Source organism: Mustela erminea, chromosome 1 (genome assembly GCF_009829155.1).
Source record: "Mustela erminea isolate mMusErm1 chromosome 1, mMusErm1.Pri, whole genome shotgun sequence".
Lineage (NCBI taxonomy): Eukaryota > Metazoa > Chordata > Mammalia > Carnivora > Mustelidae > Mustela > Mustela erminea.
Window position 1 is genome coordinate 216,347,399 of NC_045614.1, and position 25,078 is coordinate 216,372,476.

A 25,078-nucleotide genomic window follows, 5' to 3' on the forward strand; every position below is an offset into this window, starting at 1 on the left:
CTCCGGTTGGTCAGCACGGCCCAGGGTTCGTTCCTATCCACCTCTGTCCTTAAGATGCAGCGTAAGTGGCGCGCGCCTCAGGGACACCGGGGCGTACCGCTGAACGTCAGAGGCGTCTGCAACTTCATTAGAGCGATGTCATTGTTCTTGGTCTTGGAGTCGTAACTGGGATGGGAAATCACTTTCCCCACTCGGTATCCGTGTCCGTAGAACATGAAAGACTGTCTCAGGACGCCCGCGAAGACTGTCCAGTACCGGGGGTTGTTCAGGGGTCTGGAGGACAGAGCCCAACGCCACTCAGTGTCTCGGCAGCGCGAACATGAAACACTCATGTGGTGACTGCAGAAGTCACACGCCGGAGCCAGGCGTCCCAGAGGGGCACGACCCGCCAGAAGCTCCGAGGCCGGCGAGGTGGTCCCGGCTCTCCCAATCCCCGGCCCCTCCCTCCTGTGCTCCACACCAGCCTGCAAACCCTCCAGGTGCTGAGACACTTTCTCTTGGGCCGGATGCCTCCAAAATGAGGTTTCACACCTCCTTTCTGGCGGGACAGAGTCTCACCTACCTTTATGTGGTAGGCCATCTTCTGGCATACAGTAGGTGCTTAATAAATGTGCACCAATGTCTAGACTCTAGGTCTAACAGCCATCTGGGCATTAGCCTTATCGAGGGGTTTCCCTTTTAGAGAATCCCGGATCCCGGCAGCCGTCGGGAGGCAGCGGGAGGAGGCGGGAGGAAGACCTCGCTCCGTCCACCCTCCCCACGGCCCTGGGAGGCGGCGGCTCGCCTGTCCCGCAGGGGTGCAGAGGGGACACTGTGGTCAAACACCTTGTGTGAACGGCCGAGGCCACACAGCGGGGAGATGGCAAGGCCAGGACCCAAGCCGGGCACAAGCTCCCTCTGACTCAGAACAGATCTGCTACATGAACTTTCCTCCCAAATTCGGATGCGACCAAAAAAACTCTGTTTAAAGGAAAAGGCCAACACTGTAAATGCTGGCCGCCCTCCCCGCTCCCCACCCATCTGTGCGGGCACCACCATCACCAAGGCTGCCTAACTGCGGGGCCCAGGGAACCCCGGGCAGAGCAACGCGAGGTCCTCCGGTGTGCCGTCTTGAGGACAGGCATCCAGGAAAGACCAGGCCTCCCGAGGATTCAGCTAGGATGCAGGCTGGAAAGGGTCCTGCTCCCAGCATCCCCCACACGGCAGCCCGCCCAGAGCCCAGCATGCTGGGGGGCCCGCAAGCACCCGCTAGGGGGTGGGGGATAGGCTCGGCTCTGCTGCCCACGCACGAGCCCACCGGACCCTCCAGCAGCATCACGAAGCGGGTGCCGTGCCCCATGTACGGGCCAAGAAATCAGAGCTTGCAGGGGTCCCCCTAGCCCCGAGCCATGCCCGAGACCCCCTCACCCCATGGACTTACTCCTCCACACAGTGAGCGGCTGTCACGATCCACTCGGGGGTGATGATGGAGCCCCCGCAGACGTGGGTGCCCTGCACGTGCAGGCTGACCTGCCAGGGCCAGTCCCCCGGGGACGCGCTGCTCCCGCCCACGATCCGGCTCTGGCGCATCGTCTTCCCCGAGACCCCGCACTCTGAAAGCGACAAGCACCGTGCCGTGGGCACCAGCGGGGCCGCCCCCGCCGGCTCCATCCACGTCTCCTGCCAGACTGCTGGGCCCCTGCGGCTGCCTCTCGGTCCCACTCGTTTGGGTCTGAATTCGACAGAGTGTGTCCTAGACGCTCCCCGGAGCCCCCCAGACCCTGGGGAAGCTTCTGCCGGCCTTCGATGCCGCCTGTCATTTGGCCCTGATCCTGTCAGGGTCTCCTGCACAGCCAGGTGGGGGATCTTGGATAACAAGGGGCCCGGGGCCTGCTTGAATGCTCAGAGGCCCCAAGGTTCCTGAACAAAGCAAAGGCGGGTGGGGAGGAGGAGGAGGAGGAGACGGAGGGGGAGAGGGAGGGGGAGGGGGGAGGGGGAGGGGGGAGGGGGAGGAAGGGGGGGCAGGGAGCGCGAACCCTCAGTGCCTGGCCTGGTGCCACTTGTGCCAAGTTCTTTGCCAGAAAGGGAGACGAGGCTTCCTTTGTGGAAACCCGGGATCACCGGTGGGGAAAAAGCCTCGTTTACAAGACAGAGCCTCCAGATGGGAGGGGGAGGGTGAAGCGGGGGCCTCGGAAGCACAGGGAGCAGCTCACCGTGGACCAAGTCCAAACGAGGACGGGAGGCTGGAAGGGGGTGCCGGAGTCCCAGGGGATTCCGTCTCCGAGCCCCTCCCGTCCCCTGCCCTGTCCCCATCCCCGACAGCGTAGAGGAGCTGGCTTCCGTCAGTGCCCCCCAATGCGCCTGCAAACTGCTGGAGCGTGGGGGTCTCGTGCCCCACGAGGCGGACGGCGAGGGCTGGAGGATGGGGCAGGCACCACGCTCTCTTAGGGCCTGAAGCAGCTTGAGCTGAGCCCAGCCGGGAAGCAGTGGCCGGGACCCCCCGGGAGTGGCTACTGGATTCACCTCCTGAAAAGCTGAGCTTTGGAACCAGTAACAGGGCCGGGCCACCTCAGGGAGGGGAGCACAGGGACGGTGCCTCCCACACTGACAGCGGTTAGGAAGCTGTAAGTAATCTCAGCCTGGGGATGGGAAGAGCCATGGCCTCCAGCCCCACCTGGAGGGGGCAGGAGAGGGGGGCCCGTTAGGTTCCCGAGACTGCCTGGGGACGGCTGTCCTGGACCCGAGGCTGAAGGCACCTCTAGCACACCGTCTTCCCAGAAAGGTGTTCCTTGCAGGGAGCCAGGGTGCGGGCAGGACGCAAGGCTTCCAGGCACATCCCAGCCCATGCCCCCACCTCCCCAGACACCAGGGAGGCATTTCTGAGCCTACTGCGTGTTCCCTGTTTAGGGGGGTAATCGAGAATCACTTACCTATACAACGCAAAGAAACCACTGTTTTCGAGGCGCAGATGTCACTGCAGAAGAAGAGGGGACACTCTGGTCACTCTGATGCTCGACCCTCAAAATACTTAGAAATAAACATTTTCTTCCAGTGTTCTCGCGGCCCGGCCTCCCCAGTGTGGAAGGGCCCACGACCGAAGACCCGGATAAGGAGAGCAGATCTACATGGGGGCACCGAGTCCAAGCCCGGCTTTCAAGTCTCCACTGTGGGCCTCTGGGCGGGCTATGTCACCTCCCCGTGCCTCAGTTTCCCCATCTGTAGAGTGGGACGAGAAGGGTACCACGACGGAGTGGCACCCTGTAACATGGCTATAATTTTCATCCCCAGGACTCGAAGTCAGCCCCTGGTTTTGTCTGGAAGCCATCTGGAAAGTTCCGGGTTCCTGCTTTACAACCGCACGGAAAGCAAGGGCAGCCGATCACTGACTCGGGAACCAGAGAAAAGTTACTCGTTTGGGAGGGAAGTGTTTGAAGTTAGAGCTGAAAGATCAATGACCAACTATACATAGTGAGGGAGAGAATCAGCCCTATGGCGCTGGCGGGAACCGCGTCCCAGCCGCACGGTCGCCGACAGCCCCCTCTGCTGGCCACCAGGAGGGATGGCACCCATCTGCCAATCTCACCGTAGCCCGGCTTCACGCCCGCCCCCTTCCAGAAGCAGTGCTGAGATTCCAATCACAGAATCACCCTCGCTTCCTAACCGCACCCGGTCCAGAGCCAAGCCCTGCTTCCTGGAACCTCCCCAAAATGATCCAACAAAAGCTCAAGTCTGTTGTACAAAGTGCCCTCGGCCACCCTCACACTGAGAGCCCCGTGCATCCCTGGACACTGCAGGTCCTGCTGGTCTTGGACTGCGGGGCTTAACCACCCCGAGAGAGGCCACGTTCCCATGAAGAGAAGATGTTTTCTGAGAATCACGAAGCCAACTGTCCTCTCCGTGCAGGTAAAGCGTGCGGCGGCTTGGGCGACCCCAGTGGGAGCCTGTGACCCGGGTATCAACGCAAAGGGAGGAGCCTTCCACCCAGCCACAGACTACCTCGTCTTCCCTGCCAAGCCGGCGGCCACGTCGTGACTCCCGGGGCTCTCGTGGCCAGGAGGCAGCCTCCTGTCCCTGCTCAGCCCCGAAGCCACAGGGAAGTGTCCGCAGAACGGAGACACCCAGCGTTTACGAAGAGCCCCGGCAGCTGTGCTTAGCAGAACACAGCCCTGCTGTTTTGATGCCTGCACCTGGCGAGCACAGCCCTCCTCCTGGGCTCACCCTGTCACATTCCTGGGGACAGCCAGGCTGGGCAGCTTGGGCGGAAGTCAGCCCCCTTGCACCGCGGTCAGCAGCCACCAGGAATGCAAACTGCTGCCAGCCTCCCACTCAAGGGAAAGGAGGGGCGGCATGGTTACTCCAAGTCGAGGGCAGCCCCTGGCAGCCGGCCCACAGGGAGGAGACGGCTTGGCTGGCCACCTGGGGGTGAGCGATAGGGACCTGGGAGCGGACCAAGGCCTACGCACAGAGGACACTGTGTGACTTTTACGTTAGAGAACATTCAGGTAATAATGATGATCCCGGGAAGACAGCAGGACACTGATGCGATCTCCGGGAAGCAGGATTCCTGGGCTGAGACTGGCAAACACCCGTGCAAAGTGCGATCAGTTGGTCCCCCGGGCTGCGACCCTGAGGCTTTCTCTGGACACACACCCTGTACACCTAGCATGTACGTCTCTAATGTCCAGGGAGAAAAGAAAAGCAGTAAGGGGGCGCCTGGGGGGCTCTGTCGGTGCAGCGTCTGCCTTCAGCTCAGGTCATGATCTCAGGGTCCTGGGATCGAGCCCTCTGTGGGGCTCCCTGCTCTGTGGGGAGCCTGCCCACCCCCCGACTTCCCCCTCCTGCTTATGCTCACTCGCTTTCATTCCGCTAAATAAATAAAATCTTTTTAAAAAAAGAAAAGAAAGTGGTAGGGAGAACTTGCCATTTTATGACGTTATCCGATGCCGTCAAGGGCACCAACAGTAAATAACCCTTAGCTGCTTCCCAAAAATGAACCCAGAGCAACCAGCCCCGCTTACAGGTCCCCTCCCCCGCCAACGAGAAACTCAGCGACACCCGGAATTCCGGCTCAGGGAAAGCAGCCTCGGCACGGACTCCCCGTGGTGTCTCCCGGTCGCTCGTTACCCATCTTCTTAGAGGGTGAAAGGCACCGCCCAGTACCTGTGGTACAGCTTCTTGTACAGGTCCATATTGCCGGCACTTGTGTTCAGCTTCATAAAGCTGGAGGCTCCGCTGTCATCCACGATCCCTTGGCTAGAATAAAAACTATTCCTAAAAGAGGCAGAAAACGTTAATTAAAATAACGGCTTCCCGATAAGCAGCCCCGAGTCCTGTGCCTCTCATCGGACTTCTCTTGCAGGGGGTTCCAATTAAGAGAAACACCGACAGGCATTTGGAAAACAAAACCCCAAGTTCAAATCAAGTGACCTTGGGTTAGAACCATCTCGTCCACCACCCGGCAACAACCTGGAATGTCAGGTAAAAGCTCTCCACTGGCCTTTCTCTAAGCTCCCAGGATCAGGGAGCTCCAGGGTCAGGATAAAGAAACCAGGAGGTCACAGGAACTTCAGGAAACGGACAGACGCTGAAACCCGCCCAGCTATAAAATCCCATCAGGTCCTGAACTGCGAGGGGGGCCTCACTAGGTCATTCGACTGCAATCTGAGAACGGCATTTGGAAATAGTACACTAGCTAAGATGCCAAATTTCTTATCAAGTGGTAACTAATTTTGAAAACCAGCCTCTGGCGAACCCCTTAGGACTGCACAAAGGTCATATGGGGACACTCCAAGGAAGAGGTGGTGGCATTAAGGTAACACGGCCCAGCCTTTCCCCGTGGGCCCAGATGGCTGCCATGACCTCCGGGGGATGCTCTGGTGAGCCTCCGGCTGGGAACCCCTGGGAAGGACCCTCCTGCCTCTCCCACCCTCCCCAGGGCCCCGGGCAGGACTGAATTCTCTTCCATAGAGATCTGATGTCCCTTCTCTCCTGTTCAAAGGCTTCAGTGCCTCCCCCAAGCGTGCACAGTGAAGGTCAAGGACGATGTCTTCCCTCTGACCTCCCCCAGGGACCCGCCCCTGCCCATCTCCACCGAGGTCCCATCGAGGACCGCGGGGGAGGTTAAGGCTTCAACTCTGCCTAGAGGCTCCTGGAGAAAAGAGCCACCGAAGACCCTCAGCTAGCACCTTGGACCTTGGTGACCCCCGAGTAACAGAGTGGGACGGCAGTGAATCTTGGTCACCAGAGGCAGGACGGGGGCGGGGGAGGGGGGGACGCAGTGGGCACCTGCTGGCTTCCCCGGCCAGCCCTGGGCAGGAGACCACTGTCCCAGCGTCGGTGTGCCGGGACATTCAGGGAGGGAGGGAGAGGATCCTTCCCGGGTTTCCGCAGCTGGGGCCACACTCACCGGTAGCCCATGTCCTGGCAGGCGGCCCTCCCGTAGCTGTCGCTCCAGCCGTCCTGACACACGGGGTGCCAGGACTCCCTCTGGGCGGAGTACACCTGGAGGATGAAGTTCGGGCCGTAGAGGCGAACTGCGGCAGGGGAGAGGCTCTGTGAGCTCCGGGAGGCCGGCCGCCACCCCCGAGCCCCCAGCCCTCAACACAAAGGCTCAGAGGGGGCCGCACCGGGTCCCTGGTCCCCAGGCACGGACCACCCCGGGGGGGCGTCCCCGGTCTGTCCCTTCTCAGCTCTCGCGTGCTCCTGACCCCACAGAACCGAACGCAGGCGCCGGGCCGGGACCCGCCCCGGATGTTCAGCAGCAGCGTCCATCCCAACGGCCAGAAGCGGGGAAGCCTAAGGGACCGGCTGCGGAGGAACCGACAAAGTGCGGTCCATCTCCACCACGGGGTGCCCCCCAGCCCTGAAAGGAGCCAAGCGCTGGCCACGCTTGCACCCCTGTTCGCCCCCGTTTCTGTGAACTGCGCGGAGTAGGAAATCCACAGCCACAGGGGGCAGGTGAGCCACTGCTTGGGACCCAGGGCGGGGGAGGGACAAGCGGGGGTGGGGGGGACCCTCAGCCTTCCCTTAGCAGGTGACGAAGTATTCCAGAACTGACGCGGGGATGGCCGCACTTACGTGGGCGTGTAAAAACCACCAAACTGTATAATCTGTTTTGTTTTGTTTTTTTAAAATATTTTATTTATTTATTTGACAGAGAGAGAGAGAGAGAGGTCACAAGCAGGCAGAGAGGCAGGCAGAGAGAGGGGAAGCAGGCCCCCGCTGAGCAGAGAGCCCGATGCGGGGCTCGATCCCAGGACCCTGGGATCATGACCTGAGCCGAATGGCAGAGGCTTTAACCCACTGAGCCACCCAGGCGCCCCCCCCCTTTTTTTTTTTAAGGTTTTATTTATTTGTCAGAGAGAAGGAGAGAGAAAGAAAGTGCACAAGTAAGGGGGAGAGGCAGGCAGAGGGAGAAGCAGGCTCCTCGCTGAGCAGACAGCCCGATGCGGGACCCTGAGATCATGACCTGAGCCCAAGGCAGACATTTAACAGATGGAGCCCCCCAGGCGTCCCCAAATTGTGTATCGTAAAGGATGAATTTTATGGTATGTGAATTACACCTTGATACGCTGATTTTTTAAAAAATAAGTGAATAAGGTAAAGGGTTTCTTAAAAATGACCTTGAAACGATCCTTTTGAACAACAAGCTGACCCGTCATGCCCTATACCCTGGGTCCCAGCGGGGCGCCCCAAGCTGTGCCTGGCGCCCTCACACACGCTCTACCTCTAATCCAGTAGTGCCTGACCCAAATGACCCCCGTTCTTTTGCTTAAAGAAGCAGAACATTACAGACCTAGTTTAAGCCTCGCTTTATTCTGGTGCCTTCTGGATCCAGGATCCCGAGAATGTTCCCTGTGTGAGCGGCCGCGTGGAGACGGGCACAGCCACAGAGCGGGAGCCCGTGCGGCCGCAGGCCTGACCCGGGTCCTGAACTAACAGAAACGACCCTGCAAAGGGCCGTGAAAGAGGGCCCGCCGCGAAACGCTCTGTTCCAGGCCATGCAAAGTCGAAAAGCGTGTGAAACCGTGAAACCGCGCTCTGAGGTCTGGGGGCGGGAACCATGGGATGTCGAATGTGAAAGGAGGGCCGGTCACTGCAGACCTCATTCCCGCCACCCGTCTGTGGCCACAGCTCCCTGCATGTCCTGAACGACACCTTCCAGCGCATTCCCTGCGAAGCCCGCAGCCCCAGGCTCATCATTTCCTGATGCTTCCAGGGTGAGTGACCCCACACGCCCCGGGCCAGCCAGCCACGTGCTCCGTGGGCGGACAGACGCGCTGTGCTCCAGCCCGACAACGGACTAGGACTGTGTGCTAAAAGGAAAAGCCAGGGAGGAAGCTCAAGTGCCTATCACAGCGAGTGTCAGAAGCCCATCTGGAAAGGCTACAAGGCATAGGATTCCAATAGGTGGCACTTTGGAAAGGGCACAATTATGGAGATAATAAAACCATTCGTGGTTGCTGAGGCCCAGAGAAGGACGGGGTGGAGAGGCAGAGCGCGGACGGTTTTCAGAGCAGTGAAAATCCTCCGTATGATATGGGTACAATATGACGGTGGCTATGGGTCACGATGCATTATTCAAACCCTCTGTCCAAGTGCAAACACATTATGCATTTGCCCGCATGCCAAGAAAGAACCCAAGCATGAACTGAGAACTCAGCTCACTCTTCATTAAGAAGAACGTATTAATCATGGACTCATCAATTAAAATGAAAGCCCCCTACCAACACAAGTGTTAAACATGGGGCAGGTGTGTGCGGGGCAGGGACCGGGGGAGTCCGGACCAGACGCTCGATCCTCTACACACTCAACACTGCTGAAAAGTAAGGTCCGCTAAGTCTTCTAAGAAGTCACTGGAATTAAACATAATTTCAAAATTAAAAATAAAACAGACCCTGCGGCACAGCAGAAAGCAAAGGAGACACTGCCTTCTGGATTTGTGGTCATTTTAGAGGCTTTTTTCCCCTCCGGTGTCTCTGTGATCAAACGCTAACAGGGAGAGGTGACGGGGAGTCAGGAGGACACCGGCTGTGACGATCACCGGGGGGTGGACACAAGTGTCCCATCGCTACTTGGTACACCTGGAACTAATATTCCCCGGCACGCTCACTAGCTGGCATTTGAGTAAAAACCTGAAGGGGCACCGGGGGGGTTCAGTCGGTGAAGCGTCTGCCTTCGGCTCAGGTAATGATCCTGGGATCCTGGGATCGAGTCCCACGTGGGGCTCCCTGCTCAGCGGGGATCCTGCTTCTCCCTCTGCCCCACCCCTACTCATGCTCTCTCTCAAATAAAAATAAACTTAAAAACACACACACACACACACACACAAAAAACTTTAAAAAAAACGCTAACTGGGGAAACATGACAGTTGATACACCAGAGAGCTGGAGATGGTCTCAAGTTCAAATTCTTTTCCTCAGTCTTAGGAATTTTTCGGCTTTGCTGAGGTGTAACCGACCAAGGACAACTGCCTACGCTGGAGGGGTACGACCCGGCGTTTGGAGGCAGCACACACACCCTGTGAAGCAGGCGGACGTGCCCACCTCCTCACGCAGTGGTCACCGTCCTCCGCGGGGAGAACGCCTGAGGTCCTCCCTCCCAGCCAGTCTCAAGTGTGCGGAACAGCCTGCTCCCCGGGCCACCCCGAGCTGTGCTTCAGTATCTCCCGTGACACCAAACGGTCCCGGAAACCATGGCCACGGACACAGTACGTGTAATTCAATACACATACGCATATTGGAGCGCAGGTATGCTCTGAGCAAAGAACGAACGCTCCGCGCGTGTACTGGAACGCTCGCTCTCTCAGGATGGGTGCATCAGAAGACGCGCGTTTCGATGACAGTAATTTCCGCTCTGGGGGTACGAATTAAACGCACCGCAAAGATGTGTTCTGATCTGATACAGAGGACACACGCAATGCCGTGTGCACCAATCTTGTTTTCTATCAGTAATCGATGTGGAGTCGTGCAATCCCGAATTCAGCTGGGTCGATCAAATTACACACATGCCAACGCTCTGACCCAGCGGTCTTGTTTCTGGGGGTGTTTCTCCCCAACGTGCTCCTACGGTTGGAACACGCGTGTCATGTCCATGGAGACGAGGGGACTCCCAGGGCCCTGAAGCCACACACCAGAGCACAGAAATGGTCCCCAGGATGTGTCATCTGTGCCATCAAGACCTGCCCGTCAGCTGGGCACTGGGCACTGAGAAAAGAGGGCAGTAGGAAACAGACACACACTTATGTGCTTTTTCACTTAAAAACTCTCCGGAAGGAGAAGCAAGAAACACATATTGCTGCCTGAGAAAGAAGCGTGATTGGCTGGTGAACGGGCACGCGCGTATGCGTGTGCACATGTGTGTACGTGTGCGCGTGTGTGAGCACAGGGGGGACATGGAGGTGTCCCTGCATATCCTTTGGTACTTCCTGATGCTGATCTGCTTGAGGACATGAATTCAAAGTATTGAGAGGGAGGGGGAGGTCTGCAGGACACAGCGTCTGTCCTCGCACACAGCTCGTCTGCTGGAGTCTGTCCTCGCACACGTGCGTGCCCACACGTGGAAACACCAAGCGCCATCACACAGGACACCTGAACTGCGCTCCACGACCCCGGACGCCCCCGACTCAGGAGAACGGTGACAAACCATCATCAGCAACACACGGGGGAGACTCAGCTGTGTGCTAAGTTGCAGGCGCGAGTGGGTCACTGCCCAGCACAGACACTCCCCCGACGCGGGCGTGGCGCACAGGACCGAGAGGCTCCAGTGGGGGACAGGTGACCCCAGGGGCCCTATGGTGCCAGGGCCGGGGCCCACCTTCCTCTCTGGACTCCCCCCGACGTGCCCCCCATAGGTGCCAAGACTGGGCAGAGAGGGCATGCAAGGCAGCAGTCCTCACCCTGGAGGGCACAGGACTAGGCAGGGGACCCACATTCCCCGCCGGCCACAGGCCTCCCCGTGCTTAAATAAAGGGGAGGACTTAGGGCAAACTTGAGGGGAGAGGAGAAAAGCTTCTGGTCATAGTCCTGGTGCTCCCTCAGACTGCAACTCTGAAATTTGTTTAAAAACAAGAAGTTCTCGGGGGGCCTGGGTGGCTCAGTGGGTTAAAGCCTCTGACTTTCGCTCACATCGTGATCTCAGGGTCCTGGGATCGAGTCCCACATCCAGCTCCTTGCTCAGCGGGGAGCCTGCTTCCCCCTCTCTCTGCCTGCCTCTCTGCCTACTTGTGATCTCTGTCTGTCAAATAAATAAATAAAATCTTCGGAAAAAAAAAAAAAAGGTTCTCAGTTAAGCGTGTCAGAGGGGCGCAGCAAGGAGCAGGACACGGGGGCGCAGTACCACAGGGCCACAGCCACAGCCCCACAGCCAGGCAGACGGGCTCACACGTTTTGCCAGAGGACAAACTACAAGGTCATCAGGAGAAATAAGCCAGCTGCACACCAGAGGCAGAGGTCAGCTACACACACGGCGGGTAACGCCAGCTCCTCCACGTCCGCCCACCCACACGACACGGAAACAGCCCACGGGCGGTCCCTTCGGCAGGGGCCAGGCCGGGGTCAGGGTCACGCCGCGGCTAGCTGTCCGTGGGTACAGGCATCTCATCCACTCCACCTGCCCTGAAATCTCTCCTAACGATTAACAGAAAATAATGAAAAGCCAAAGCCGGGTGCCTCTCTGTGACGAGAGATCCCCACCGTGCTGAAGGCGAGCGGCTTGAAAATACAGAGCCCAGCTCCGCGCTTGGGAGCCCGCTGCCCCCCTCCCGCCGCTGTGAGGCTGGGCCAGCAGTGCACTCTCTGAGCCTGGGTCCTCGTCTGCGGTTAGAGCATCTGGGTCGCGGTTCGGTGACCCCCCTGGGAGCCCAGGACGGGGCGCAGTCTGGGCATCAGGGCACAGAGGCTGCCTCCGCAGGCACACGCGTCGCCTCTACTTACCGCATCGGTTCTCGTCCTCCGCGCCGGGGCAGTGCAGGACCCCGTCACACCAGTGAGAGGCGCTTATGCAGGTTCCCGACGAGCCGCACTCTATCCCGGACACGGAGCATCTGTTCTCCACTTGCGAGTGACGGGAGGGAGACCCAGTCAGCCGGAGACGCCGAGAAAACCTCACGCACACAGCGCGAGTTCCGGCGTCCTCTCTCAGGGTCCAAGCAACAGGAGAGAAGAACCCTTCCCCCCTCAGTGTTACTAAGGAGCAGATGTGTCCTTGCCCCCATCAACAGCAAAGCAGCAGCGCTGGCAGTCAGCAACAGAGGAGCCCCTGTTCCAAGTGGGAGGGCCCGTGGCCCTGGACTTGGACAGCACCCCAGGTCCTCTCTGCCACACAGGTGACCTCTGAAGCTGAGTCTGCACTGCCCAGGGCTGACGGAAAAGGCTGGGCTGCAGGTCACGAGGTGGCACAGGACAGTCACACCCCAGCACGTAATCGGTGATGCGGCCACCGAGATTCAGGGACAGGTGTGGCTGAATCCCGAGGCCGGGACTCTGTGCTCCCTGGTGCCGGGCGATGCCTAGTGCCCACAGCACTGGCTACAGCTGGAGTGGGTCAGTGCCCACCAGCCCACAGACCAGCAGGAAACATGAAAGTGACTCAGGACAGCCCAGACAACGCGGTCGGATGACCATGGTTACTCATGTGTCCCCATCACCAAAGAGAAGAAACAGAAGACAGCTGCTTGGGGGAGAGAAACTTCAGGAAGGCTGGTGGGCCACCCACGGGGAGCAGGCACCCCACAAAGGCTTGGTTCCCCTCCGACACTTACTGAACTTCCAGAGCAGAACCGCGGTCACGGCGGCTCCCGCCAGGACGGCCCCCAGGGCGATGGTGATGCACAGCGCCTTCTTGGCCTCTGGGGAAGGGGGAAGAGCACACGACGGAGTCACAAAGTTTCTTTAAGCTCCACTCTCAAATCTTACCCGCTCCTTTTAAAAGAGGATGGCACATTAAGCAGAAATTTCTCATACACTTAAAAATGAGACTTAAAATTTTAAGAACATGTCTGGGAGATCTTACATCTCCCAGAGGAGAAGCCATGATAAGAAGTAACCTTTACTTATGGTAAGTTTTTTTTTTTATAAAGATTTTTATTTATTTATTTGACAGACGAGATCACAAGTAGGCAGAGAGGCAGGCAGAGAGAGAGGGGAAGAAGCAGGTTCCCTGCTGAGCAGAGAGTCCCATGCAGAGCTCCATCCCAGGACTCTGGGATCATGACCTGAGCCGAAGGCAGAGGCTTTAACCCACTGAGCCACCCAGGCGCCCCAACTTATGGTAAGTTTTAAAAAGTATGGCTTTGTGGGGCACGTGGGTGGCGTGGTCGGTGAAGCATCCGACTCCTGCTTTCAGCTCAGGTCATGATCTCTGGGTCGTGAGATCGAGCCCTGTGCTGGGTTCCCCACCATGCTCTCTCTCAAGTAAAGAAATAAGTCTTTTTTTTTTTTTTTAAAGATTTTATTTATTTATTTGACAGAGAGAGATCACAAGTAGGCAGAGAGGCAGGCAGAGAGAGAGAGAGGGAAGCAGGCTCCCTGCTGAGCAGAGAGCCCGATGTGGGGCTCAATCCCAGGACCCTGGGATCATGACCTGAGCCGAAAGCAGAGGCTCAACCCACTGAGCCACCCAGGTGCCCCAATAAATAAGTCTTAAAAATATAAAATGTTATGGTCTTAGAATAGTCAGTAAATTATTCATGTAAAAAAATGCCTAAAAGAGGAAAAAATACCTTGTTTCGGTGATGACAAGTATAGGAAAATAATAGCAATGTCCCCAAAAGATCACCTCCCTGGCAACAGTGCTCAAGGCAGAATAAATCGTCCTAACCCAAGACAGTTCAGGGAAAGGTTGCCGCAGAGACCCGTGTCCTGTCCTCAGGCGCCATGTGTGGCCGTTTGTGCTTCAAATACCTCTCGTGACATTTATGAAATACTTATTCATTCGTAGTTATGTAAATTCAAATGCTCAACGGCTACATGAGGCCAGGGGCTGCCTCTATGGACATGGCAGAAATAGAACGTTCCTGTCCCTGTGGAACGTTCCACTGGGGACCGCTGACATCTGTCCACTCTTTGGTTTAGGCAGGAGCACTGGGCTCACATCTTGGCCAAGAATCAAGTCATTTGGAGCCGGTCCCCAGTGCTCTCCAGTCAAAACAAACCCACAGGTCACTGTTGGTCAGAGCCAAAAGCAATTATCAAGGGTCAGACACACCACACCCAAGACAGATGTATTCCTCAGAGGAAGCAGGGGAGAGGCCGAGGGGAGGGAGCAGAGAAGGCAGACACAGACCCTCCCACCCCCTCAGTTTACAGGAGGACACCCAGGTCGGTGTCCCGGAGTGTGGGGGAGGCCGGGGACCCTGCACCCATCTGTGCCTCTGGAGTCTGTTGGACCAGGGCAGACCCATCCAACCGGGCTCAAAGCCACGGCTCTCGTCCTGCTGCCACATTCTCAAACCCTAGTAGCAGGCTTAGGAATCGCCCGTGGCGCCCGCTAACGTGTTTCCTGGCTGGGGAAGGGCAGGCGTAGATCTGCAGTCCTAACAGGTTCACAGGGGAGGCAGAGGCCACTGGTCTGGAGAAAGCCACATGCCACCGAACCGCGGAATCAGAACGCAGGGCTGGACAGGGCAGGGCGGAGGGGCAGAGGAAACTCAACAGGGGACGCTGCAGATGCCCAACGTTGACTCCTTAGCCAAGGAGGATTTCTTCCTTTCGGGGGGCTTTCTTGTTCTTTGATCCTAGATAGACTGACCTGGGTATTTATCTAGGATAAGATAACGCCTGCGGTGAGCCAAGAGCTATTACATGAAGTCTTCTGCACGTCTCACTGAGCAGACAGCAATCTGCCCAGCTCTCACGGGGAGCATGCAGGCAGGGGGAACCCTCGAGGCTACCTTTAGAGGACGGGCACCTTGCAATCAGTTGTCTGGTCAGCCCAGACTTGACTTGGGGCCAATCTGCAAATGCAACGCCGTTGCATTTAACGACAACAGACTACTCATGTACCGTGGTCACCATTGAGTCCGTCTCGTATTGACTCGGCCCTAACTCGACCAGGGTCAACCATCTGCATCAGACCGTGACCTTCAGCACTCCGAAATCCAGACTTGAGGGTGTGTGAGCACGGGGACTCAGCGTGGAACCTTTAGGACGGTTGCTGGAGCAAACAGACAGCAGGGAGGCCCCAGAAGGCCCGGCCCCTGCACTCCTGATGGGTTCCTCTGGATTTGTGCTACTAAGTAACGCGCAAAACACTCTCGAGGCTCTGACACGGCTAGATACTGCACGATTTCAAACGTACGGCGTTCTGGAAAGAAAAGCCAAACTATGGAGACTGAGATCAGTGGCTGCCAACGGCTGGGGAGCTGCAGGGGGGCTGAATGGACGGATCATGAGGAATTTCGAGGGCGCTGGAACTATTCCGTATTTTACTGTAATGATGGACATGCCGTTACACTTTGGTCAAAAGCTACAGAATATACAACTAAAGGGGCGTGATCCTCATAAACTATGGACTTTTAATTAGTAATAATGTATCAGCATCAGCTCATCGATTGCAACAAGCGTGGCAATGCTCAGGCAAGATGATGGGACAAACTTGGGGGTGCAAGAGGGGGCATATGGGAATCCAGCGCTCATTTCTGTAAGCCGGAAACCGCTCCAAGACAGGCCAGTAATTTAGAAAAATATGTCCAAGGCCAAACATTAAACTTCTAAAATGTACATGCAAGTCAATAAAATGGTTTTCAAAATAGCAAAGTAAGGGGTGCCTGGTGGCTCAGTGGGTTAAGCGTCTGCCTTCGGCTCAGGTCATGATCCCAGAGCCCCAGGATCAAGCTCCATCGGGTGCTCCATCGGGTTCTCTTCTTGGCGGAGAGCCTGCTGCTCCCCCTGTTGTGCTTGCTCTCTCTGTATCCGATTAGATAAAATCTTTTAAAAATAAAAAGTAGCAAGATAAACTCACTAAGTAATTTTTCAGTTCAAAGGGTGCTTTGATAATGCAGAGCCACACGTGTAGGCTTGTGTTCCTCCCTTATGAAGTCACGGGTAAGACATGGACCGACTTCCGTCCCGTGCTTCCATCCCCTGGATGGTGACATCGGTGTCACGCAAGTGGGCTCGTCTTGTCTGCCTGGGCTGGACACTGACTAGTATGAACTCCAACTCCGAACGTCTAATCTCAAGAGGGGACCCTTGGTTTCTAAGCCCTTCTTTCTGGGGGAGACAAGTATACCTCTGTGGCGTCTTCCTGCCAACCCCCAAGGCAACCTCAGACCGGGGATCCTGGTGCTCGGCACCTCGGACATCTTGGCCGGGTGGTTTCAGTTCTGGGACGCCGTGCTGTGCACCACAGGTGTCCCCAGGGCCCCCTGCACCCACCCGGCAGGTGCCATGCCGGCCTCTCCCCGGTTATAGCAAACAAGGGATCTCTAGACACTGCCGAGTTCCCTGGGAGCCGGATCACCCCCAACTGCCACCAGAGGGACTTCGGGGCACAGAGGGGGATTTCCTTGATGAGAGAGGAATGGGCAGAGGAGGGAAAGCGGGAACCGTATGTGAAAGGGGTGACTGCGGAGGAGGGAGACTGAGGGGTAGGAGATGAGGGAATAAACCGCTTGACAGGGAGAAAGAAGGACCAAGAGCCGTTTTTGAAGAGTGAGGGACGCAGAGCCCCGCGGGGTCAGGAAGACAGGCGACAGCGCCGGTGAGGGGCTGCCGGTGAGGGGCTGCCGGGGTCTGGGGCGGGGCACGCCGGGGCTTCCCGCAGCCCAGGTGTTGAGGACTCACTTCTATTCTTTAGGAGGTGCTGGGGGTACATGCAAGTTCGCGTTACTGTTCCTCCTTACGCACGCCCTGGGCACACGCATGCTCGCCAAATAAAGAAAACTCCGTCAGCTAAAACGTTGCTGGTTTGGCCACTCGTACTCCTACCGGCTGAACTGGCTGGCGGCTGTACCAGTCCACCGGGCAGTTCTCAACACTCCACTGACCCGCACTAAAAGCTGGGAGGGGCAGGGCGCCTGGGGGCTCAGACTGTGATCCCGGGGTCCTGGGATCGAGCCCCATGTGGGGCTCTCTGCTCAGCGCGGATCTGCTTCTCCATCTGCTCCTCCCTGCCCGCCACCCCCTGCTTGTGCTCTCTCTCTTATATAAATAAATAAAATCTTTAAAAAAAAAAAGCTGGAGGGCTGCGGGAAGGAAAAGATGAAGGAGCGTTAGGCAGAAGCATGTGGCACTGAAAAGGATCCGTCCTCAGAGCCCTGGCCCTGCCCTAAGCCCGCTCTGCTCTGCCCCCGAGACCCTTCAGGCCCAGACACCCTCCCGTGTGCCAACCACACCAGCCACTTCATTCGCCGAGCCTGAAGCCCTCGCACATCTTCAGCGAGACCTGCTGTATCCAGGGAACCGCACCACAGAGGAAGGGTGGGTAGGGGGTTCCCGCATCGGAGCTTACCCTTCATTCAGGAGGACGCACGGACAAGCCGCGGAGGCAGGAAGAGGGCAGGGAGGACCGGCTTGGGAGATCACCCTGGGTGGGACGGGCCAAGCTGGGCCAGGAGAGTTAAGGAAAGTAAAGGAAGGGCTTTGCAGCCCGGCAGCTCTCCAACGGCCCTGGGCAGGAGGCGAGAGGGCCAGTGACAGTTGTGACAGCGACGGAGAGGGGCCTGGGACCCGCCCTAGCAGAGAGGGAGGAAGGACAGTCGGCGACAGAGCCCCCAGGGAAGACGGCCCCAACGCTGGTTCTGTTGCAGGAATGAAATGCAAAAAAGGGTCCTACTTGCGGTACACGCCATCCCCGATGGGGACTTGGGCTGCGTGTGGACGGCGGGTGTCGAAGCGTGCGTCAGCACCCTGGGGGTGTACTGGGGCACCGCGGGCGGGTAGTACGCGGCTGGATACGCCACGTAGACACTGGGGACCGTGGCGGGCGGCGCCGGATACAGGCTTTCGGGCTGGTATCCATGGTTTTCATAGTAAGGTCCAACTCCCGGCGGTGATCCCTGAACCATGAAAGAAAAAGTGAGTGATATAAACGTCCGGTCACCCTCAAGGCTGGGCTTGCGTCCGTGGTGCTCGGACACGGAGCTGAAAACCTGCTGCAATTCTCGTCGGGCCAAACGCTGAACTCGTCCGGACGAAGACCCAGCCAGAACTTTCGATTCACAGTCAACAGTTTTTGTATTTGCTTGTTTACTGATTTTTTTTTTTTTAAATAAAAAGAAAAAGGAAAAGGTCAACTGAGATTGAGTGAAAAAAAAAATAAAAAAAGGTAAAGAAAAAAATGTGTAGTAGCCTGGGCAGGAGTCCACAGCCAGACCCTGAGCTGGAGAGCACGAGGGCAGCGGCATCCAGGCATCTACACTCCCGGCCTCCCGGGAACGGGACAACTGCCCCCCACGACAGTGCAGGTATGACTCGTGGACCCCTTTTGCAGAGAGGAACACTGAGTGACAGAGGGTAAGAAATGTACCGAAACAGTCATCCCGCACGTTATTCTGAACGTTCCTTTTCTACTTCCTCCTTCTGTAGGACACTTGTCACCATTGACTGAGGGACATTTAGAGTCTGAATGCCATCCCGCTGCAATGAACTTTCTCCCGAGGCACCACACCTCTACGGGGTTGGGGGGGGGGCACTCGGTCTCTGCGCCCAGGACATGGACGGTGCTGCCCCAGCCGCAGATTTATTTTAGGCCGTCCCCGCCCGTGTCCTTGGAATGTCCTTCTCCTTGCCCTCTGTCCACTCAAACACTGCCTCCTCTGGCTGCCCCCACACGACCCCAGCTGGCCAGTCTGCGTGTCCCCTGCTTCTGACCTCCTTAATCGCCCACTGGCGGGGCCACACGGGGAGGCCACTTGGGCTCCCCCCATGTGAGAGCCCTTCAAACCTCTTCCCATTCATTCATTTCTCCCCTGCTTCTTGTTGACCGGGGGCTCAGACAGGACTGGTGTTCTGAGCCGAGGCAACGCCATGCTTTATTTTAAGTGGGGCCTCCAGGGAAGCGAGACTATACAGGAATAAGCCAGAGTTAACTTCCACTTAATAACTCACCCATGCTCTCCTTCAAGTCCAAAGACTGTTAACTCTGAACCAGAGCGGTGGACAGAAAGAGAAACAGTGTAATCTCTCATCTAAAAGGGGCACCAAAGGCCAAAAAAAAAGTAGCACATGGGTTTGGTCTCTATCGGAAACATCAGAGAACATGCTGTCCCACCAGGAAGGTCGCGGCAGGCACAGCGGGCTGTCCCGGCGAAGCCCTTGCAGGGGATGTAAAATTTAAAATGGATCCAGTGAAAATAAAAACCAGCAGCTGCTGAAGAGGGAAAAGCAGGGGGGCTATTTCCCAGACACAAGATACGGCAGATGTTGGTTAATAACCACAGGTCTGTGCTGTGTGCACGCATTCCCAGGCCAAAGAGGAACTAGTGAGAGACAACGGGGAGCGAAGATGCTTCGTTTGTCCCTGGAGTTGTTTCGGGCGCTGGGGCGGGGGGCGTCCAGGGAGAGGGACAGTCAGCCCAATGCGATTTCAATCACGGCCTCCTTCAGTTTACTGGGACGCAGGGCGGCACAGGGGTCCGCTGGCCGGCGATGCCTCCCGTACCCGCTCTTCCCTGGGACCCACTCCCTCCCAGCGCCCCCTGCCCCTGGCTGTCCCCCACAGCCCAGCCTGAAACTCACCTGCAGGGCAGGAAGAGAGGGGCCAGTGAGCAGCGCACACACCCCACACCCACCCGACAGCTTGGGGCGCTCTCCGCGGGCGCAGCTGCTGTGTGTCTGCACCCTGACCCTCCCCCGCCCCCCCAATGGAGACAGCGCCCTGACCCGCTTCCCCCGAGCGCACCCATTCCCTGCGGCCAGCTCTTAAAACGCAGCCCAGCACACACTTCGGAAAGTAACAGCGGAAGTAATGGAGCGAGGGAAAAGTCTGGGAAGGTAATGATTAACCACTTACTGAGTTCAAAGCCATCCCGGTGTTATCAGCAGCATCGGGTGATGGCAAAGATTCCGGACGTTCAAGATGACCTAGAAGAAAGAACGGTACGACTGTGTTATTTCGATGCCGGTTGTTTTCAGGAGACACACGGAGAAAGAACTAGAAGGTGTTCTGGGTGAGGGTCAGCTCTCTCCCGGGCTAAGGGCAGTGCTCCCCGTTCACCTTGGCCGTCACCTTCGCCCGCCTCTTCCCCACAGGACGCGCCCGCGACGAGCAGCCGGTGCCCGCACCTCTCTGGATCCGGGTCACAAAAGATGTGGAGGTGGGCACGGTCCCGATCGGGCGAGGATTTAAGAAGGGGTCCAGTGAGCCACAGCAGGCCCAGGGACGCCCCCTCCCTCACTCCCGCAGACAGTGCCCGGGGAGGAGGGGCGGGCACCCACTGTGGAGCAGGTGGCCCGGAGCTTAGTACCAGAGGGAGGCCACACCTGCCTTCCTAAATAAGCCACACGGAACCTCCCACTTCTTAATAAACACATGGGAAAAGTACTCCATAAAACACATCCGCACGCACCCATTTCTTCACGTACTACCCCAAATCCAAAAAAGAAAACATTTCAGAGCTAGCCCTTTCTTTTAGAAGAGTTTATTTATTTGAAAGGGAGAGATCACAAGTGGGCAGAAAGGCAGGCAGGGAGAGAGAGGGGGAAGCAGGCTCCCTGCCGAGCAGAGCCCGATGCGGGGCTCGATCCCACAACCCTGGGATCATGACCTGAGCTGAAGGCTGAGCCTTAACCCACTGAGCCACCCAGGCGCCCCTCAGAACTAGCCCTTTTGACAGTTTCCAAGGTTGGCAGTGATGAAGAGAAGGTTCTGTTGTTGGCAGATGCTGGCAGTCATTTCTAGAAAAGCCACCAGCATGGAAGCCTCCATTCAGGCATCACGCTGTCCCTCCTGAGCGCGCGTGAAGGGCTTCTCCACGCCCCTCGCTGCTGTGTTGGAATGACCAAAGAATGCTTCAGAAAGAGCCTTCCAGACCCTCCATCCCAAGACCACATTCCCGATGAGAAAGCTCTGGGCTTCATGCCCGCCGAAACGTGCCGGGCGCACAGTAGGTACTCAAACATCAGCAGGCGGCACAGTGCCGTGGTTGAGCCCGTGATCTTTGGGATCTGTGACCTGGGGCACGTCAGTCAATGTTCCCCGTGCCTCAGTGGTCTCCTCTGCAGGGGATGAGAGTGTCCCCCGGAATGGCCTATGGAGGGAGCTGCTGCCGTTCCTGTTCGGGGAAACCGATCATAACGCCGACAGAGGCGCCTCGAAGGGGCAGGGGAGGCGGCCAATACCGAAGCATGTGCAGGTCTGCAGATCTGCATCCGGGGTTTCTCCCCAAGTCCCAAGTCCACCAGCTCAGAAACGCTGGTGCAGCTAAACGCAGCAGAACGGGACCCAGGCCACTTCCTGCCTCCTGTCCACCCCCCAGCCCAATTGTGACTGGACTCATTAAACTACAAACAAACAAAACACATGAACTTGCTATCAATAAAAATGTGAACATGGCTTTTCAATCGTGGGAAACCGCCAATGAGTAAGTCGTGATAAAAACGCATCTGGTCATTTATCTGCTTTCCATGTAAAGCTAAAACACGAGAATGAGGGGGCGCCTGGATGGGTCAGTCTGTTGAGCGTCCAACTCTCAATCCAGCTCAGGTCTTGGTCTCAAGGCTGTGAGTTCAAGCCCTGGGTCGTGCTCTACCCTGGGCGTGGCGAAGGGTGCCTGCATGGCTCAGTGGGTTAAGCGTCTGCCTTCGGCTCAGGTCATGATCTCAGGGTCCTGGCAGCGAGCCTGCGTTGGGCTCCCTGCTCAGTGGAGCCCCTGCTTCTCCCTCTCCAACTCCTGCTTGTGCTCCCTCTCGCCATCTCTCTCTCTGTCAAATAAAGAAATAAAATCTTTTTCCAAAAAAATCAAGAAATTTTAAAAAATAAAAGAATGAGTTCAGGGGCGCCTGGGTGGCTCAGTGGTTAAGCCGCTGCCTTCGGCTCAGGTCATGATCTCAGGGTCCTGGGATCGAGTCCCGCATCGGGCTCTCTGCTCGGCAGGGAGCCTGCTTCCTCCTCTCTCTCTCTCTGCCTACTTGTGATTTCTCTCTGTCAAATAAATAAATAAAAAATCTTTAAAAAAAAAAAAAAAAAAAGAATGAGTTCATATTGACAGCTTTGAGGGTTTTTTTAAGTTTAAATAACAGGTCAACACCCTCTGGGTACGAGGAAAGAAAAGATCCTCCTCTACTAACACACCTGTCTCCCGTCTGCTCCTTATGGCCATGAAGGCGGTAGCCCCACTCCACGCCGGTCCTCGCGGGGCAGAACATCGTAGCATGTCCCTGAAGTTCCTTTCCAAAGCATCCTGCCCACACCTCAGCACTATCTCACCAGGTCTAGGTTTGGGTGAAGTTTCAGGAAATGAGAATTCGACCCCCTGGCCGCGTTCCCAGTTCAGGAGCCTTCTGAAAGGACTGATCCGTCCGTGCTCCAAATCCGCGCTTCCTTTTCATGCGCGATTCCTAGCAGTGAGAGACCAGGAAGCTGGGGAAGGAAGGCGCACAGGCGTCTGCGGCCACAGATTGTCCCATAAAAGCCACAGGACCCAGAAGTAATCACAGGATAATCCTATCTCGTCCAGATCCCACGGCCCACAGAAACCTCAGAGCCAGAAACACCCAGTGCGCCCAGATGGGCCCCCGCGGACTTTGGAACAGGAGATGGGAGTCGTGCTGCCTGTAATTTCTCTGGCCAAGAAGCAAGAAGGGGGGACGTGCCTCCCTCTGGAACCGGATTTGCGAGAACCACCGCCGTCTGGCAGGCCCGGGAGCCACCCCGGGTCGGGTTCCTTTTCAAAACAGGCCATTTACCGAAATAACGTTGTGGGTCCAAAAAACACACAGTACAAAGCAGACAGACACCACACCACAGGCATCCCGCAGTGAAGCCCATCTCTGCAACCGGGTTTTGAGCAGAACAAGGCAGCCAAGGTCTGAGAGCTCGACACCGTCGCCCAAATGCTCTTTCCTGTCACTTAGAGGACACGGACGACTGTCCCTGATTCCGGAGAGTCCGCCATTACAAAGGGCTCGTCCTACAAGTGGCGAGAGACAAACGTGTGACGAAGTTCCTCGTCCCTCCTCGTCCTCTGCCTGCTCCCACACCAGCACCGACCAAGTGGCCCACTTGAGTCACACGACACAACACTACACGGCAGTTTCGGTCACTCTGGGCTCTCTTCTCGGAGAGCTGAGTCATCCCTGAGCACCTGCGCGGCCAGGGCAGGACCGTGTGGTGACATCCTGCCTGTGCCCCACGACAGGATGAAGCTATTTCCAACCATGAGTCTTTTCTCTGGGGATCTCAGGAGGCACTTGCTGTATTTTGAAAACCAGCAAACCGATGCACACGAGGTCAATCTCATAGATCCAGACTCCCATCTGGGGGCCCAGGGTCTTCCTCATACCTTCATCCCCGCCCATCCCACCGCACACGACCACTCACGCGTTTGCAGCTGTGCGGAGCCCCACGGGGAGCCTCAAGATGCCAGGGGAGTGACGGGGTGTGACAGGATGACGAGGACACACCGTCCTTGACCCCCGCACCCCCCTCCTTCAAACTCCCAAGCAAGCAACACCAACACACACGCCCTGTCCAATAAACAAGTGATCCCTGAACGCCCCTTGTGTCTCAACCACGGCCCAACATGACATCATACGAAAAGATGCTCTCATATCCTGTCGCGGATGCAAAGCGCCGTAAGACGTCAGTTACGGGACAGTGGTGGGTCTGATCAACCCTTCCACACAAACAAGTATGAGACAACCGGACGGAAAGCCTGCGCGGTGATTCACACGGGAACGAGAGAGACAGAGACAGACAGAGACATCACCTGGGAGAGGCACCGCCAGCATCTTCCCCGTTTCTTCTTCCATGAATGCCTCATTGTCCCAGTGCGATTGCAAACTTTTTAGGGCAGGAATTGGGTCGGGTCCTTTTTGCTCGTTTGCTTTCTTCCAAACTAAGCTTTGTAGCTTACAGGAGTGTTCTGATATTTTCTGAGTTCCGGAGGCCAAGTAAGTAAGATGGAATTTGAGAGCGAGCGCCCCTGGACGCAAGCAGCCGCCACGGTGAGGACGTGCGTGACCTCCCAGGCGCAGCTGAACAACATACTTAATGGGACACGGGCTGGAGAGGCGCCCAGGTCCCTCCGGGAGGGAGGAGTCCTGAGACTGCGAAGGCCACGGCTAAGGGTTAAAGACCTCGCCCAAGCCCATCCAGGGAATGGGATAATCAATGAATAGGGTTGTTTCGAGGACACTGTGTCCAGCAGTGGCCAAGACGCACGATAGACACACACGAGAGTAACATCATGACAGCAACTACAGTTTACCTGCTGGCCCTGGAGGAATGGTTATGTCCAAAAGAGATCTAGCTTATTCTGTGCAAGGCAGAGAACGAAAGAAAGCAGGACCCAAATGGTCAGCCGCGTCGGAAAGGCAGATTTGACTCAACCCCAGAAAACCACATTTCCAACAATGCAAGTTTAAATATCGACGAGTTGCCTTGGACAGAATCATGTTCTCCAAACTGTGTTCTCCAAACTGTGAACCATCTGATCCACCATGGAAGGTGGGCTATCCACGTGTATGTTATCCCAGAAGATTCTAGAACAGAACCGAGCTCTGGCTGGGGGCCAGGCAGGGTGATCTTACATGGCCTGTGGTCAGACACTCACAGAAGGAGCTCCAAACCCGACATCCCTAGACACAAGCTCCGCGTACCAAGATCTGATCAAGGGTTGAAATGAGGTCAGGTGTGGTGCCCCGCCAGGAAGGCCCCTCGGGGAGCAGGGACCGTGGGGGACGCTGGCGCTGGGTCTCGAGCCCACGCGAAACCTGTTCCACCTTCCAGCTCCTCTCTCGCTTGAAGACATTTCTCTGTCAAACGTCCGTCCACTTGATGCCACGGCCTCTTCCCGGGTCCCCCTCCCCCCCCATCCTCCTGTTAACTCTGCCCTTCCGGGAACTTCCAGAACCTCCAGACTTCAGCCGTGGCTCCTGCAACCCTCGCGGCCCTTCAAACTTCCTGTGCTTTCTTGTCCTATCTCTGCTCGCTCAGC

At 57.0% G+C, this 25,078-nt stretch overlaps 1 protein-coding gene across 4 annotated transcripts in view; it reads right to left on the reverse strand.

Moving 5' to 3' along the window:
* The window catches only part of TMPRSS2 (transmembrane serine protease 2), a 35,507-nt gene that overhangs the window by 6,533 nt on the left and 3,896 nt on the right, over positions 1 to 25,078 (reverse strand). For 2 of the 4 annotated variants that reach the window (XM_032355539.1, XM_032355550.1), the window contains exons 2-10: positions 19,933 to 20,003; positions 17,755 to 17,977; positions 12,740 to 12,826; positions 11,913 to 12,032; positions 6,386 to 6,512; positions 5,140 to 5,250; positions 2,910 to 2,953; positions 1,421 to 1,592; positions 98 to 273 (exon numbers count right to left, since the gene is read on the reverse strand). In XM_032355539.1, the coding sequence (XP_032211430.1) occupies positions 98 to 273; positions 1,421 to 1,592; positions 2,910 to 2,953; positions 5,140 to 5,250; positions 6,386 to 6,512; positions 11,913 to 12,032; positions 12,740 to 12,826; positions 17,755 to 17,977; positions 19,933 to 19,947 (1,075 nt within the window). In that variant the 5' untranslated portion in view covers positions 19,948 to 20,003. The other 2 variants (XM_032355519.1, XM_032355529.1) reach the window with 2 other exon arrangements.